Source organism: Bison bison, unplaced genomic scaffold, assembly GCF_000754665.1.
Source record: "Bison bison bison isolate TAMUID 2011002044 unplaced genomic scaffold, Bison_UMD1.0 scf7180017864491, whole genome shotgun sequence".
Lineage (NCBI taxonomy): Eukaryota > Metazoa > Chordata > Mammalia > Artiodactyla > Bovidae > Bison > Bison bison.
In genome coordinates, this window is record NW_011495050.1 from 18,821,019 (window position 1) to 18,839,971 (window position 18,953).

Genomic DNA, 18,953 nt, shown 5'->3' on the forward strand with positions numbered 1-18,953 from the left:
ACTAAAACATTGCTGTTGAGTTGCTCACTGAGGCTGTTTCTTCACCCTCTCAGATGCACACCTGGACCACATTTCTCAGCCTCCTTTGGAGTTAGGTATGGATCTGTGCCTGAGTTCTGTCAAAGGGAATGTAGCTGAAAGCGAAGCAAGCCAACTCCCCGCTCAAGCCATATTTTCCTGTGTGCAGGTGGTTGCTCTTTCTCGCTCTGCCTCCACCTGCTGGCGGGGTGCAGAGAAATCTGGAGGAGAATCTGAAGCCCTAACAGACAGCAGAGAAACCAGACAGAAATGATGGGGGCTTGAGGACTCACTTGGCAGACTAACTCAAGAACATCTGCATTTGTCATGTGAGTGGTAATGAAGTAATGAAGTCGCTCAGTCTTGTCCAATTCTTTGTGACCCCATGGACTGTAGCCTACCAGGCTCCTCCATTCAGGGGATTTTTCCAGGCAAGAATACTGGAGTGGGTTGCCATCTCCTTCTCCAGGGCAGCTTCCCAACCCAGGAGTCGAATCCAGGTCTCCTGCATTGCAGGCAGACACTTTACCATCTGAGCCACCAGGGAAGCGTGGTAACAGATTTTAGAATACTAAATTTAAAATAAAAATCATTGCAGTATAGTTGATTTGCAGTGTTGTGTTAATTTCAGGTGTACAGCCACGTGAATCATTTACACATGTATCCATCCCCACGGACAGAGGAGCCTGGCGGGCTACAGTCCATAGGGTCACAAAGAGTCAGACACGACTGAAGTGGCTCAGCACTCACTTTTTAGATTCTTTTCCCATCTAGGCCATTACAGGGTACTGAGTAAGAGTTCCCTGTGCTGTAAGTAGGTCCTTATTATTACCTATTTTCTATGTATGAGCTACTAAAATTCTGAGGATTGTTTGTGACAGCAGTTAGCCCCCTTAACCAACACTGGTAGCAAAAGGCATTTGATAAAATTCAACACCTACTGCCAATTAAAAAAACTGTCAAATGGAACAGGATTTTTTTTATTGTTAAAAATACCTACCTTATATCAAATGCCAACATTGTTATCTATAGGCATTTTCATTAAAATAAACAAGAATACCTGCTACTATTCACTATTAGTGATTACTGGCTTCAAGATCAAGTTAGTTAAAAGGTGAGAAATGAAATTATCATTATTTGTTACAAAAAGCTCACTTACCTAGAAAATCCAGGGAAAAATCAACTACAAAATTATTAGGGCCTAAAGGACTTTAATAAGTCATCTGTTACAAAATAAAAATTCAACATTAATATATTTTCTATGACCTTTAAAAAGCAAATTATGTATCTTTCAATGTAGGAAGATTGCATACATAATTTCAAAAATGGCATACATAATTTCAAAAAGAGTCATGAAAACAGGAAGGTACTACAAAATGCTCTGTGAAATTAAAAAATGATCGCCAAAATAAAAATTCAACAGGAATTTAGAAGATAAGCTCGAAATGTTTTCTTAGAGAACAAAAACTCAGACACGAACAAAAGGAGAGGAAAAACAAGAAAACTGGAGCATCCATCTATAATGTCCAGCAACTGATGAAAAGGAATGCCATTGACATAAAGCCAGGAGAGGGGAGGAACTTATTGCATATATAATTAATGAGTATTCCACTGAACTGAATGACTAAAGCCCATGCTTTATTCGGATTTTGTTAGTTTTTATCTAATGTAGCTTTTCTTTTCGAGGATACTACATTACGTCATGTCTCCTTGGCTCTTCTTGGTTGTGACTGTTTTTCAGACTGTTTTTGATGACCTTGAGAGTTCTGAGGAGTACTGCTGGTCAGGTATTTTGTAAAAACTCCATCTGCCTAGATTTGTGTGACTGGAGAAGTCATGACTAGAGTGAAGTTAGAAATTTGGGGGAGGAAGATCACAGAGGTCAAGTGCCGTTTTCAGCACATCATATGAAGGGTACGTACTTTCAATATGACTTATCATTGCTGACACCGACTTTCACCTGGTGGAGGTAGAGTGTGTCAAGGGAGGAAGTCAGTATGTGCTGATGAGACTGAAGGAGTGGAGGGTTATATACTGCATGTCAAGGGTAGTGTATCCTTATAAATCAGTTAAACACCTAGGAGTGTGATTGCTGGATCATATGGTAAGACCACATTCAGCTGTGTGAGAAACTGCCCAAATGTTTTTAAAGTGCCTACACCATTTTGCATCCCATCAGCAACAAATGAGAGCATCCTCAGCAGGAATTGATGTCAATTTCTTGGATTGTAACCATTCTAATAAGTGTGCAGTGGTATCTCACTATTGTTTTCTTTTTCTTTTCTTTTTAAATTTTACTAGTTTAATGAACCTATGCCTGGCAATTTAGGAGTATCTCTCAATATTTTTCTCTTGTCTGATGTTTGTACCAATTCTTGTTCATGTATTGTTTTTGCATATCTGAGTATGTCTGAGTATATGATGGACATTGTATTTGAAAAAGTATCCACAGAGTAGGTAAAATGACATTTTCTTTCTCCAGAGAAAATTTTCATTTGCTTCTGCCTGGTGCCTGATGGTCAGTTATCCAAAACCACGTTATGCTAATTCCAGGGTTAGAGACTTTTCTAGTCCACCCAGATAACAAAGCAGAGTTGCTTTCCTTATAGTTCATCCTACCCTAGGATGCATCCCTTTGAGGTCACAATTCTGACTGTTCTCCTTGTCCTCGTCCTCCAGAATTTGAGGCTGATAACGGCACCGTTCAATGTCTCTGCCAGGTTTTCTGAATTGTCAAATGCTTCCTAAGCAAAAGAAGCTCCAAATGTTGGGCTTGGCAGTGTGAATTTCTCTTCTCCCAAATCTTAACCTGGCAATTTCACATGATCTTATTAGGTTTTTCTAATGTTTTCAGGATGGTCTTGTTTTATTTCCCATTGTCAGGAGTGAAAGCAGGGTACTGGGTTCCCTTTGCTTTATCCCATATCCCAGTTGGCTTTAAAAAGTTATGACAAAAACAGTTCTATAATTATACTGCTGCTGCTGCTAAGTCGCTTCAGTCATGTCCAACTCTGTGTGACCCCATAGACGGCAGCCCACCAGGCTCCCCTGTCCCTGGGATTCTCCAGGCAAGAACACTGGAGCAGGTTGCCATTTCCTTCTCCAATGCATGAAAGTGATAAGTGAAAGGGAAGTCACTCAGTCGTGTCCGACTCTTTGCGACCCCACGGACTGCAGCCTACCAGGCTCCTCCATCCATGGGATTTTCCAGGCAAGAGTACTGGAGTGGGTTGCCATTGCCTTCTCCGATAATTACACTATACATCACCAACTCAACAGACGTGAACTTGAGCAAACTCCAGGAGATGGTGGAGACCAGGGAGGCCTGGCATGCTGTAGTCCATGGGGTTGCAAAGAGTGGGATGTGACTCAGTGACTGAACAGGAAATATACTTTAAGAAGAAACTGTGACAAAGAAGAAATAACACAAGCCTTGACTGCCTTTTGATTCTCCAGGTAAAAAAGAGCCTATTCTGGCTTATTAGTCATGGAGCCACCAATCTGAAAAACTATACCACTTCTTGGGCCAGAACACTGTGCATAACCATAGATTACTCTATAATCTCAAATACAGAGAACATTTTATTACTGAAAAGATCACAGAATTTTTGTATACAAAGTTAAAAAATGTGGAAAAGTTAATATTTACATTTTTAATACAGTACATGATGATTTTCTTTTTATGCTTTAACAGAATGTTAAATAAGAGAAAAAAACCAAAAGTATAAGAAAGTTTCATTCAGGAAAAGATATTCATTGAAAACAAAATTAAGAAAATTCTTTAATATTTCAAAGTATGTTACATGAAATACATTTTATTCTGTTTATCAGGACTATATATATACTTTTTCCATTTGGCACTAATACTGCTAGCACATGTTTGAATATTCAGCAAAATCTTATTTAGCTGCACAGATGAATTCTACATTATGTCTGAGAAAGACACTGCAAAAATGCAAAGTCTGTAGTATTCAAAATGTTTAAAAAACAAAAGTTAAATGTATAAGCAATTGTAAATGGTCATACAAACACAATCTTGGGTAGTCATGATATATTAAAAAAGGAAATCAATTGCACTTGGCTTAATTTATAAAACAGTAACAATTCATCTTGCACTTGGCTTAATTTATAAAACAGTAACAATTCATCCACTAATCCTTCAGAACATTTCATTTTAAAAAATCAGAAGGATCAGTCAGCAGCATAATATTATCAACATTGGACACTCAGTAAGCACCTTATTTCAGTTGCATAATAGATCTGTGAAATTCCTAAAACAACTAGACTTCATAAAATTCACACATTGAAGATGATAAGGTAAATAGATTTTTAAAGTTGAATTTCCATTATAAATGAATTTCAGTGTATCAACTACTTTTCATACTACAAAAGATACTTATTTTCTTAGAAATTCAATGTAAAAGCTACCAAAATAGTGCTAAAATCAGCTATTGGAATAACATAATAAAAATATCTGAATAGACTTCAGGATTTCTAAAAAAAGTTCAAAACATAAAAATTCATTTTCAAATATATAAAAATGATATAAAGATAAGTTTTAAATACTTCAGCAAAGAAAAATCTTGACTTTATACTAGAAAAGTGAAACAGCATAGTACAATTTAAAACACTTTTGACACAGAAGAATCTTCATAAATAGAAAAGGAAGATTCCTCTAACAGTCTCTCCCCCCACACAACTTGAAAAATATTATTAACCTGCACATTCCCATTTGGGGGGGTATATTGCTGCCACTAACCTCTGTGTGAAATGAATCATATCCTCAGAATCTACTGGTTTCAGTGTAACAAGAGGCGATGTAGCTTCAAGTGCAAAAGAAGACTGTAACAGTGATTCTTGTCAGACAGTGTGCTGTCACCTCCAGTGTAGCAGGAATCCACTTCTCAGTAACACGATGACCTGGTTTTCAAGTATCTGAACGACCGCCAGCGCCCTGCTCTTTTCCAACTCCTGAAGCCGAGTGAACAAGCAGTGATGTTGAGCCTTTGAGGCTGCTTGGCTCTGGAGAACTGGACGCCTGCATGCTGTTGCTCTGCACTGGGCCACTTTCGGGGACATCACTCTTCGGGGTTACCCTAGGTAAAACAACAAAAGCTGATGTACATACACACCAAAGCACAGACGTGATGCTGGATGTCCTTACAAATGCTATTTCTCTTTCCATGAGTTTTAACTGCTAATCGGTAACCACTTTTATCAGAAAATAATTAACTCTTAACACCTCAAAGTACAAATAATTTATTTTCAGAAACAATTTTTGCTAACTTCAGAAACGTCATCAAGCATCACCCCTGTACGGGCTAAGCATGGTATCTTATGGGGAATAAGACAGGATTCCTGCCCTTAGTTTAGCAAACCTTTTGTTGATTCTCCCCCATGGATTAGACCCCGTGTAAGAGGCTGGGAGCACAAAGATGAGAATGACCTCAGCTTCACCTCTGAGGAGTTTACAAATCTAGGGGACAATAAAGGCATTTATCTAATAATACGTAATCTAGTATGCAAAAGCTGTTGGAGGTACATTTGGTCTAGTTTGGGAGGATGAGGTAAGACAGCCTTGAGACCTTAAAGTAGTCAGCTGTTAATATTTTGGCTAATTCAGTACTTACCTGTGTTTGGATCACTTATGACCATTTGGAAAAATTCATTAAAGGTAATGTCAATATCCTTTCACGTTCAGAAAATAAAAACATTTTATAATCAAACTCATATAAAATGACAAATACCTTTTAGACAGTATTATAATGTGGGGCTAATTGAAACTTAATAGCCTGTATTTTACATGAATCAAACATTTCCCTAAATTTGTAAGCAACTCTTAACAACTACCATAGAACTGAACATTACTTTTCTATTTGAACAATATACGTAAAAGGCTCTTCCCAATACTAAGAATTAAACTATAAAAGAGCATTTATAGGCAGAATCCAGACTTCTTAATCCCAAACTGACTTGGACTAAAAATGTATAGACCTGTCATCTCAAAGAATGCATTCTTTCCAGCTATATGCTAGAAATGAAAATGTTATGCTTTAATGAAAAATGTGTAAGGCAGTATTTGAAACAGTCATATGATTTAAGAGAATCAAGTCCAAGCTCACCTTCCTTCACTCCGCGCACTTTCAGACACACTGCTCTTGTCATTCACCTTGCCTGCCCGGCCGTGGCCTTTCTTGTCCATCTGCTCCCCGCAGAGTTTGGAGCTAGGTGCTGCTGAGGAGGCAGGCTCCTCACAGTCCCGTTCTCTTAATTTGGGGGTACTCGCTCCATCCCCTCTCACCTCTCTCACTGATGTTTCTGGTGAAGTTTGTATTTCTGTCAGAGTTTCTTGTCCTAAGTAATCATGGTTAGTGATTGCTACTGCAGAAGTACCATGATTTGCCGTCGCTCCTGTGCTGGTTCCCATGGATTTGGAAATGACCTTCAGTTTATGTGAACTTGGCTTGTAGTGCTTCTTTTTGTGTTTAACTTTAGAATTGTGCTTTAAGAAAAACTCACATGACTCCTGTAACACTCTTCGACTTTCACTGATTGGACTGGAAGAAAATTCAAGAAGAGAGTTTACTGGATAAAGGTTAAGTGTTATAATAGAAACCGTAAAGCATATCACACATCTTATGCCAAAAACCCTTATTCATTCAAGTTAGATTCTATATGATTTACACTATTTATAAAAATCTAGGATTATAAACACTATGAGATATCAGTAGATTGCCATGAAGTGAAATCTTTTGTGCATACACTGTCAGTGGCTTTTTTCAGCATAAATAGTAGAAGGAAATTAAATATGCAAAATCAAAAGATAAGGGCAAAAAAACTCAAACTGGCATAAAGTAGGGGATTATCTGTATGTGTATCATAAACAAAGATACAAAATATGAAAGTAAACCAGAGAGAGAGAGAATATAGAATAGAATTAATGGTCTTTGTTTAAATACAATTGCTTTCTTTCTAATATTCAAGTTATAGCAAGTTATTCTGAAGTTAGTGTGGGCATATAAATATGGGATGTGCTTAGTCACTCAGTTGTGTCTGACTCCATGTACTGTAGCCTGCCAGGCTCCTCTGTTCATGGAATTTTCCAGGCAAGAATACTGGAGTGGCTTTCCATGCCCTCCTCCAGGGGATCTTCCTGACCCAGGGATCCAATCCAGGTCTCCCGCATTGCAGGTGGAGTTTTTATCCACCTGCAATGCGTCTGAGCCACCAGGGATAGAGATATAATAATAGTTCAAAGAAATTAAAGTCCCGTTAAATGAATTCTTCAGACTTCAAAAATTAATTTGTAAAAAGGTTCTAAAATTTTTACCACAAAAATGTTCACTAATCAAACCAATTGGAAACAGTTAAAAAACTTTGTATTACATTGATAGCACACAATTTATAACATATATAAATAATAAAGTTAACTATTTACTCATAAATGTAAGTCTACTATGTTGTTAAAGAATATTCCATAAGTTGAAATTTTTACCATCTTAAGGCAAATAAGTGACATGTTAAGTCAGTACTATGTGTAATAAAATTTAAAGGTAATGATCATATACCACGTTTGAATCATATTCTATGTTGCTTAATATATATTGATATTTGACCCATTTCATCTTTTATCACTGATTAAAAAGGATAAAATTATTTACAATGCTGAACCCAAAACAATGAATTTAATGATAGCAGTAATAATACTGGATATATTATAAGCCATGAAAAGAAAATGTACATTTTACAAACTTTGTATTTATATTTCAATAGAATAGTATATGTCAAAGACTACTGTAACAAATACTAAAATAAAGCATCTCTCTCCATGAAAAAAAACTTCAAGACTTTCAAAAGACTTTGAAAAACCAGGTAATATAATGAAACTCTGGTACAGTGATGATTTGAATAGTTCCTTGGTATTTGATCTATTTATTTTAAAACAATGTCAGATAATTCAATAGATGCTTACTCTTTCTTGCGATTTCGTTTAAAAAATCCAGCCCATTCTGTGCATGTCTTTTTGCTTCCAACCCAGAAGACAGCAGAGATGCCAACAATTAATGTCATCAGATATTTTATCATAAATAAAGCCAATTCTGGTCGAGTTTCTGTATTTGCCTACAAAAAAATAAGAAGAATTTCAGTGATAAATTTAAAGTAAAAAGAAATCTATACAGTTAATGCAAAACTTGAACAAAAGTATAAATCAGTTGGTCTTATGAAATGTTTGATACGGCATAATCAATAGTGATATAAGTGTAATACATTCCTCACGGAAGTTCTGAACAAAGAACTTTTATCAAAATATATAAATAGAAAGGGAATAACACATCAAATGTATTTAGGAAGGATGTCTTTACATCTGGGCTTGATATCTGGTATTTTTTTTTCCTGTAAGTATAGCAGCCTCTTATAATTCCCAAAATATGTGCCTCTCAATATTTACCTATTTTCCTTAACTATGATCTATTAAAAAATACATTTAAACTCATTTTTAAGAGCATACTATTTCAGAGTCTTTATGCACTATTGATGTTTATGTTATAAAAACCAGGTTGGTGAGAACAAAGTAAGCATCAGTAAAATGAAAAAAATGTGGAAATTTTGTAAAAATTAAATTATACTTTTCTTTCAAGCATAAACTTTCAAATATTTTTAGAATGTTATACAATATCAAAATACTATACATTATGCATTATATCTTTCTTTTTACACTTACTAATATTTCTTGGAGACCATTCTATATCAGTGTAAATAGAACACTTCATTCTTTTTAAACGCTGCTTCATTGTGTGAATAAACTATAATTTATCATGAGAAACGCTGGACTGGAAGAAGCACAAACTGGAATCAAGATTGCCGGGAGAAACATCAATAACCTCAGATATGCAGATGACACCACCCTTATGGCAGAAAGTGAAGAGGAACTCAAAAGCCTCTTGATGAAAGTGAAAGTGGAGAGTGAAAAAGTTGGCTTAAAGCTCAGCATTCGGAAAACAAAGATCATGGCATCTGGTCCCATCACTTCATGGGAAATAGATGGGGAAACAGTGGAAACAGTGTCAGACTTTATTTTTTTGGGTTCCAAAATCACTACAGATGGTGACTGCAGCCATGAAATTAAAAGACACTTACTCCTTGGAAGGAAAGTTATGACCAACCTAGATAGCATATTCAAAAGCAGAGACATTACTTTGTCTACAAAGGTTCGTCTAGTCAAGGCTATGGTTTTTCCTGTGGTCATGTATGGATGTGAGAGTTGGACTGTGAAGAAGGCTGAGCACCGAAGAATTGATGCTTTTGAACTGTGGTGTTGGAGAAGACTCTTGAGAGTCCCTTGGACTGCAAGGAGATTCAACAAGTCCATTCTGAAGGAGATTAGCCCTGGGATTTCTTTGGAAGGAATGATGCTAAAGCTGAAACTCCAGTACTTTGGCCACCTCATGTGAAGAGTTGACTCATTGGAAAAGACTCTGATGCTGGGAGGGATTGGGGGCAGGAGGAGAAGGGGACGACAGAGGATGAGATGGCTGGATGGCATCACCGACTCGATGGACATGAGTCTGAGTGAACTCTGGGAGTTGGTGATGGACAGGGAGGCCTGGCGTGCTGTCATTCATGGGGTCACAAAGAGCTGGACACGACTGAGCGACTGAACTGAACTGAACTGAACAGTTGCTTTCCCCCCTAGTTTGCCAAAAATATGAGCAATCTAGGACAAAATATGGCAGGATCACTTTAAGAGTACTTCCTTATTGATTATATAGTAAAAACAGATGATGGATAACAGACTACGAACAGGCTGTAAGGCAGGTGAAACCATTATCCCCATGTATCAGTATGTAAAATAGGTCTCACTGTTACAGTGCAGTAACTTTCTAGAATATAAATTACTACGTAAAATAATTCAGTCCATACATTGCTTGATCTGATACACTGTGATGATATAGCACTCACAAGTAACAGGAGTCAGTACCATATATAGATATTCAAGAAAAATTTATAAAATCTATTAAAAACAAAGCACAAAACTTCTATTTTAAAAACTCAACTAAAATGCTCTAAGAGATTTTCTATTTTCAGATACTTTTAAATCTTAAAATCACAACTTTAATCAGAAGTATCAGAAACACATAAATCATGTTTTAATTGTGCTTTTTTCATAAGAAATGACAGGATAGTTTAGGCAAAAATTCTGTTTTTAAAAGTATATATGAGTAAAATATAAAATGATACATTACATATCATGTTATTATAAACACAAAGATTTTCTCAACTAACTAAAGAATTAAAGTGAAAGTGAAGTAAAGTAGCTCAGTTGTGTCCGACTCTTTTCGACCCCCGTGGACTGTAGCCTACCAGGCTCCTCCGTCCATGGGATTCTCCAGGCAAGTATACTGGAGTGGGTTGCCATTTCCTTCTTCAGGAATCTTCCCGACCCAGGGATCGAACCCGGGTCTCCCGCATTGCAGGCAGATGCTTTACCATCTGAGCCACCAGGGAAGTTGCAAGAATTAAAAGCTACTCCCAATTCAGCAAAAGTTACTCTTCTTCTCCATATGAGAAGAACCTGTTCTTCTGACTCTATTCTTCAGTATCATTCATCTGCCTTTGCAATCTAACTTAATTTTTAAAAGATCAGCTAAAGGAGGCACTTTACTATCAGTGTAACTGAAGCTAAAACTTGAGGAAACAACTCTTAGGACACTCATCCCAGTTTCAGCTGATGCCTAGGGAACATTTCCCTCTATTGGATTTTCTCACCTGAAATGTAATTTTAGCTTCATGATGAATTCAAAGATATTTCCAGGGAATGCCATGTTAAAATTAAATAGTGAAATAATACAAATGATAGCTTTTACCTGATAAGGACATGGGATATGGTACTGACGACAGTGGTCAGAGACCCAAGTTATCTCCCAGGTAATCCTGTTTACTTGCTCGTAGACGTAGCATCCCAGAAGAGTTACTAATGGCACGAGATACAGGCCACTGAAGACTCCAATTCGAATCATAAACTTCTTCAGTTTCTCTTGGTTCCGGCCATCGTGTTGTATAACTTGTCGAACGTGATTTAAGGAAATAATGCCAGCTAAGAGAAGAGACAGCCCGACAAACACACAGAGGCAGAGTGGCAAGAGGACGAAGTAGCGCGAAGCATCCAGGTCATAGAGGCCGACAAAGCAGACGCCGCTAATGTTGTCTCCTTCAACTTTGCTCATGGCAAGAAGCATAATGGTGAGAAAACCTGGTATTCCCCACGCAACAGCATGAAACCACACTGCATTTTGTTCAATGGCCTCACAACTCCATTTTCTGCCAGCAGCTAAGAACCAAGTAATGGTGAGCATCACCCACCACACAGTGCCAGCCATGGTGAAAAAATACAAAAACATGAACAGAATGGTGCAAGCCTTATTTTGAGAGCCTAGAACAACTGTGTCACCAAGTTCCAGTTTCTCATCTGCCTTATTGCACGCTGTGCTGTTGCCTAGCAAGAATCCGATAAAGTACATAAGAGATACAATGCTGTAACAGACAGAGTAATATATAATAGGTCGCTCTGGGTATCTGAATCTTCTAACATCAATTAAAAAAGTAAGGAATGTGAAAAGCGTTGCACAGAGGCAAAATATTGAAACTATTCCAATAAAACTTTTTGCAAACTCTAGCTCATCGCTTTTAAAATACATGTTGGGGCATGGAGGTGCACATTGGTCAATTCCCAGAAACTTATAGCCTTGTCCCCCAGAAGTCTTAAGATGCCTTGGACACCAAAATCCAATGTCTCTTCGGATTTGTTCTGATTTCTTGTGAGGACCAAGAAGCTCTGTGTGTGGGTTAAAAGTTGCAGGAACAGACTCATCACAGTACTGTAATCTGTAAAGATTTAACAAAAAATAAAAGAAGCCAACATTTTTGAGTTACTAGTTTAATGCTATACTTCACAACTATAAAATATTCCTTATGCGTTCATTTTAAAATTCTTTTACTATTATTATCATTTTAAAATCTTTTGGCCCAGCCACATGGCATGTGGAATCTTAGTTCTCTGACCAGGGATTGAACCCACACCCCCTTTACTGGCAGCATGGACTCTTAACCACTGGGCTGCCAGGGAAGTCCCTTCTTATGCATTCATAACTGACGGGGAGACATACAACCTTAAGTAGATACAGGTTTACAGTTGGGGAGGAAGTTTTGAAATTGACTAAAAACTTGTAGTTGTTAATGGGGCCCCAATACACTAACATATATATTAAGTATCAAGCACGTGAACATGAAAACTCCCTTAATTGGAAAACGATCAATTAATAACTGTTAAATAAATTCTGATTTCAAGGCTAAGTGTTTAAGAAAGAATTTATCTTGATTGGTAGTCTCTAGACAAAAAGATGCTGGCTTATCTGTTTGAAATATTTTGAAATATAAGTCTTGGGGAAATGAATTTTTATTTTCTAATATCCATAAGCAAAGTAGGTCAGCCACATAGTAAGGTGATGATAATTAAAATGAATGAAATGAGAGCATTCCCTAGATGGAGAAGACCAAGTTCAAGTGATCTCTAAGTTTATGAAGAAGGGCAAGGAGATCACCAAGAGGAAGGCTGGGCCCAGCTGAACTCACGTCACCATTTCGTTGCGGTATGGTTGTTTGCCTCCCTGTTCAGGGCAGTCAAAAATGATACAAATGATGTTTCTGTTTTGTGCAGAACTTTATCACTGAGTTTCTACACACCAGAATTATTTTGGGGGAGCTACAAGGTTTAGAAATTAGTGGAGGACCTCCCTGGTGGGTCCAGTGGTTAAGATTCATGCTTCCAACACAGGAGGCATGGGTTTGATCCCTGGTTGGGGAACTAAGATTCCACATACCACATGGCCAAAAAGTTTAAAAATTAAAAAAAAAAGAAATTAGTGGAGATTTTAAAGGAGAATGCATTTTAAATATGCCTTAGAAAGACTAGAAAATAATAAAATATATGCCCATATAAAAACATGGATGTATCTACTAGTTTTTTCAAAAGGTAGTATATCAGTTTCACTTTATTACAGATACCGTTGGGACCCCTTCTCCTATTCTCTTTTCTCTCTCTCTTCCAAAGTATTCATTACTATGAGTTCAGTTTTTATTTCTCCTCCCTTACTATGCTTTTTCCAACTATAATGTTACACAGTATTGTTTTACAGGTTTTGAACTTTTTTGACATGGTGCTATATACATCATACTTTTTTTTACTTATAACTTTTAGATTTATCTATATTGACAGATGTAGGTCAACCGCACTCATAACTGTATGGCAGTATTCTAGTATGTAAGTACATCACGACTTATTTATTCTTACAATGGACTTTCAGACTTTTTCTCATTTAAAAAAACCTTTTATTTTTTTGGCTGTGATGGTTCTTCATTGCTCGAGAGGGCTTTTCCTAGTTTCAGAGAGTGAGGGTTACTCTTTGTTGGTGTGGGGGCTTCTCATTGCGTGGCTTCTCTTGCTGCGGAGCATAGGCTCTGGGCACATGGGCTTCAGTAGTTGCGGCTCATGGGCTCTAGGGTGTGGGGTCAGTAATTGTGGTGCATGGACTTAGCCGCTCTATGCCATGTAGTATCTTCCCAGACCAGTGTTCCTTGCAGTGCAAGGCAAATTCTTAACTAGTGGACCACCAGGGAAGCCCCCAGACTTTTTCTCATTTAAAAAAATCATGAGTAATGCTACAATAAGTATTCTTGCATATGATTCCTTGTTTGGGGAAAAGTTTCCATATAAGGGGATTTCCTAAAATGTACAGTAAGAACACCTTCACTTTACTATGTATTATCAGTTGTTCTAGAAAATGATTATACATCTAGCAGAAGTGGATGAGTTCCACAAAGGCTCTAGAGATTCTTTAGTCTATGGATAAAGAAACAAAAAGAGATCTGTCACCATCGTTCCCAGATTATATGAGGTCTCATTATGTGAGTAGAATATTTCAAATTACAAGCGTCCAATGTCTAAAGATTAGCAGATGAAAGTAATTAATCAAGACATAAGCAGAAAGGTCCATGAGTTGATAGTAATGCCAGTTCCCCCCAGTTTAGAGCAAAGGCATCTTCATTCATTCTCAAAGAACTTTGCACCCTCACTCACTGTATTAGCACAGGCGTAATTGTGCATTTAATTTTATGCTTATTTGATTACTCTCTATTCCTCCCACCCCACTGTAAGTTCTCTAAAAACAAGAACCAAGTCTGGTTTTGCTCACCATGGTGTACAGTGCTGATATACAAGTGCCTAACATATATTACAATGGCAACTCATTCCAGTACTCTTGCCTGGAAAATCCCATGGGTGGAGGAGCCTGGTGGGCTGCAGTCCATGAGGTCCCTGGGAGTCAGACAGTCCCTGAGTGACTTCACTTTCACTTTTCACTTTCATGCATTGGAGAAGGAAATGGCAACCCACTCCAGTGTTCTTGCCTGGAGAATCCCAGGGACAGGGGAGCCTGGTGGGCTGCCGTCCATGGGGTCGCACAGAGTCGGACACGACTGGAGCGACTTAGCAGCAGCAGCAGCAACATATATTAAGTGTGCAATAAACAGTTGTTGACAAATAATGAAAGCTTGTCACTAACATTCTTGAAAATTAATACCAATATGAAAATACCATTAGTAGCTTTCAGCTGAAAACATAATTTACCTATCACATTCAAGTTCCTCAGGCCATCGGATCCCAAAAGTGTCCATTAATTTCTTGCAATCAGAATACACTTTCTCACAAAATTTCCGACAGGGTGGAACCACATGAATTTGCTCAGTGCAGGTTGGTACAAAAGCTTTGCAAAGGAAAGTTTCAACATTTGGTGAACATTCCAGATTTGCAAGAGGAAGAAAAATCTATTAAAAAAAATAATAAGAGGTTAGAAAACATTTTAATACAACAAATGAATTTTTTAGCATATACTTTTTCACTTAGACTCCAAAAGAATTTTAAATCTCACTCTCAATACAATCAAATCTGAGGAGATAAGTGTTTAATTGGACATAAGAACCCTTCATACACAGTGGAATATTAATTTATACAATTATGCATTTTTGAAGCAGACATTAGGGTTAAATCAAAAATATGAGTTGATTAGTAGATGAAATAAATTATACAAATATTCAATTTATAAGTATATGCTCCCTGGAGGAGGAAATGGCAACCCACTCCAGTAGTCGTGAATGGAAAATTGCATGCACAGAGGAGCCTGGTGAGTGATAGTCCATGGGGCTGCAGAGAGTCAGACATGACTGGGCATGCATGCAAGTATATCTTAAAATATCCTATCACTATACTGAGCATACTGGAGAATAAAGGAATGTTTGGGGCGGAGGGAACAGCATGAAAAATGGCATGAGGATCATAAGAATATGGTGGATTCAGGGAAAGAAGTTCAGTATTACTAGAATACAAGGTCAAATACTTGAAGTCAAGGATGTAGTAGACAGAGGTGAGACTGAAGAAGAGGTTCCTTGACCTGATCACAGAGAGCACAGATGACATGCTAAATTGCTTGGATTATAAAAGAAGGAGTGGGATACTAGGAGAATTTTAAGCAAGAGATGTCTACAGTCTGACAGCTGTGTTTGAATGCTAGTTCCACATTTACTAGTTTTATAACTCTGGCAGGTAACTTAAATTCACTGTGCCTTAGTTTCTTAATCTGTAAAATGGCAATAATAATAGTACTTGTCTCACAAGATTGTTATGAATACAAGGTTAATAAATGTAAAGCGCTTAGAACAGTGTCGAGCATATACTTACGTACTCAATATTCAACCTAGTGGCTCAGATGGTAAAGCATCTGCCTGCAATGCAGAAGACCTGGGTTTAATTCCTGGGTTGGGAAGATCCCCTGGAAAAGGGAATGGCAACCTACTCCAGTATTCTTGCCTGGAGAATTCCACAGACTGAGGAACCTGGTGGGCTACAGTCTGTGGGATGGCAAAGAGGCGGGCACGACTGAGTGACTAACACACACACACACAAGACTGTTATGAATACAAAGTTAATAAATGTAAGGCGCTTAGAACAGAGTCTGGCATAAGGTACTCAAGAAATGTTAGTTGTTGTGACTATTACCCTTTAGGGAGTGTGGATAGGTTCTGGAAAAACATGGTAGACTGAGCACACATGTTTATCTCCTTTCCCCCCTCCCTGCTTCCTTATTAACAGGACAGATCCATTAGTAAGCGAACAAGAGAAACTACTTTAGCATATCAGAGTTCTCCAAAGAACAAACATGAAACAAAACAACAAAAAAGAAAGCCCCAAACGTTGAGCGACAGAAAGCTACTAGAGGAGTGGTAAGTGACTTAATGGGACAAAGCTGGAGTGGAGGGATTCACATGAGAATGAGCTGATTCGTTTGCCCTAAAGAATCTGAGAGTCTCAGTTCTTTGAAGCACAGAGTAGCATAAAAGGCTACAACTGGAGGAACGTTTACATATTAGTTCCTCATTATGTCACCCCCCGCCCCTACCCAGGCAGCCAGATGACCACTGCTTTCTACCAAGGTTGTTTCCAGAAGAGATGGAACTTGGATGGAACGTTCGGCACTTGGGTATCAGGCACAGAGCAGGGCAAAAGCACGATCCACAGTGAAGGGAGGGACTGAGGAATAGGCTGCCTGTGGAAACGGGAAGCCCTCGCCTTCTTCTGCTCTGTTTCCCAAAGGCCGGCAAACGGGCAGATACCTACCATCCCCAAAGTTTGGGAAAAACCCAAACGCTTTGGAGAAAAGACTTCTACACACTGACAATGAAAAAGCTAGTTGCCCACCAGTAACAAGGCCCATTCACTCACACAGAGCTTTTCAGTGCCCCACACAAACATACCGGGCAGCCAAGCATCATCAGGCATCTGAAGAAAACACCACAAAAGACAGAAACTAAAATAAGCGAGCGGATAAAATGAAATGTGGAGGAAACAGAGATTATCCAGGGAATAGAAGAAAACAAATCACAAAACAAACAAAAGCCTCAATAAGTTAAATGAGAAGCTATTGCTTCCATTAAAAAGAATAAGATGGTAAGAAAAATTAAAAAACAAGATAGCTGAAATTAAAAACTCTATAGAAGCACTAGAAGATAAAGCTGAAAGAAGAGACAGGCCATAGGAGTACCAGTCCACGCGTTCAACTCCTGACTAAAGGACTTACAGAAATAAACAAGGAAGATGGGAGTGGGAGTGACAGTCAAATAAAGAAATTAAGAATATTTTTCAGAACGGAAGGATGCCAGTTTCCACATTGGAAATGTTGGCAGCACATTGCAATCCTGCCACTAAAACATGTCTGGGCTAAAATGTCAGTCAACAAACTCTTTTACATTCTCTTCTCAGGTGATGACTTTATTCCTAGTTCACTGAAAAGTCAGAAATAATCAGAAGATAATTTCTACTAACCTACTTTATCTATATTCCCTTTCTTCTACTATTTCAATGGTTGAATGGCTTGAACTCATAACCAAGTCTTGCACTTGTACACTGGATCCCTTCCCACTTTTCTAATCAAGGACTTTCCTCTGGTAATGGTCTCCTATTCTTGCAATAATTTCCCCCCTCTGTTACAGTGATTCCATCATACAAACTTACTCTATTATCTCTAACCATAAAAAAAAAAAATCTTTCCTTGACTCCATATACCCACTCCAACTCAGGTATCATTTCTTTTTTTCTTCCTCTTTATTAAAAAAAAAAAACCTGAAAATAGTTACCTTTACCCACTTTCTTCAATTCTGCTTTTCCATTTCCTTTCGAGCCCACTCTCCAATCTGGTTTTGTCTGCATACTTCAGTGAAACTGCTTGTCAGAGTTACCAATAAGCTTCAAATTGTCAAATCCAATGGTCAATTCTGAGTCCTCATTCTACTCAACTCTTAACATTTGACACAGTAGATCCTGCCCTCCTCCTGAGATACTTTTTTCAACTGACTTCTAGAATACGAATTTTCCTGAATTTCTATGGATCTCATTCTTCTGATTTCTTCCATTCCTCTTCTGATTTCTTCCATTTCCCAACTGGAAATATTGAAGTACTCCAGGGCTCACTCCTCAGACCTCTGTCTACTCTCTGTATACTCAACTCCTCAGGAGAAACAAATCCAGAATCACGGTATTAAACACCATCTCTCCATGAAGGATTCACAATTTCTGGCCTCTATCTTGCCTGTGAATCCTAGACTTGAATGACCATTTGCCTTGTGGACAGCTCCACTTGGATGTCAACATGCATCTCAAACCTAACACGTTGAAAACACAACTCAAACCCACTGAGCCCTATCCGCCAAACACTGCCTTAGTCTCCCCATCTCAGTGAGCTGGTGCCACCATTCGCCAAGTTACTCAGGCCAAGAATCTAAAGATTCATCCTCCAATTAAAATAAATAAATTTATATTTAAAAAAAATAATAAAGATTCATCCTCTAGTCCTCTCCTTTTCTCACTCCATAGCCAATCCATCAGCAAATCCATTGGCTCTCCCTTCAAAATATATCTCACATGTGACCATTTGTTGTTGCTGTTGTTTAATCGCTCAGTCGTGTCTGACTATTTGCAACCCCCATGGACTGCAGCATGCTAGGCCTCCCTGTCCTTCACCATCTCCCGGAGCTTGCTCAAACTCATGTCCATTGAATCAGTGATGCCATCCAACCATCTCATCCTCTTCTGTCCCCTTCTCCTTCTGCCTTCAATCTTTCCCAGCATCAGGGTCTCTTCCAATGAGTCGGCTCTTTGCATCAGGTGGCCAAAGTATTGGAGTTTCGGTTTCAGCATTCAGTTCAGTTCAGTTCAGTTGAGTCACTCAGTCGTGTCCAACTCTTTGCGACCCCAAGAATCACAGCACACCAGGCCTCCCTGTCCATCACCAACTCCCGGAGTTCACTCACACTCACGTCCATCGAGTCGG

At 38.3% G+C, this 18,953-nt stretch overlaps 1 protein-coding gene across 2 annotated transcripts in view; it reads right to left on the reverse strand.

Moving 5' to 3' along the window:
• Positions 1-3,585: 3,585 nt before the first annotated feature.
• The window catches only part of FZD6 (frizzled class receptor 6), a 38,526-nt gene continuing 23,158 nt past the window's right edge, over positions 3,586-18,953 (reverse strand). Inside the window, exons 2-6 of one of the 2 annotated variants that reach the window (XM_010863494.1) lie at positions 14,702-14,898; positions 10,884-11,901; positions 7,991-8,139; positions 6,141-6,575; positions 3,586-5,114 (exon numbers count right to left, since the gene is read on the reverse strand). In XM_010863494.1, the coding sequence (XP_010861796.1) occupies positions 4,946-5,114; positions 6,141-6,575; positions 7,991-8,139; positions 10,884-11,901; positions 14,702-14,898 (1,968 nt within the window). In that variant the 3' untranslated portion in view covers positions 3,586-4,945. The remainder of the gene's footprint in view (positions 5,115-6,140; positions 6,576-7,990; positions 8,140-10,883; positions 11,902-14,701; positions 14,899-18,953) is intronic. The other variant, XM_010863495.1, reaches the window with a different exon arrangement.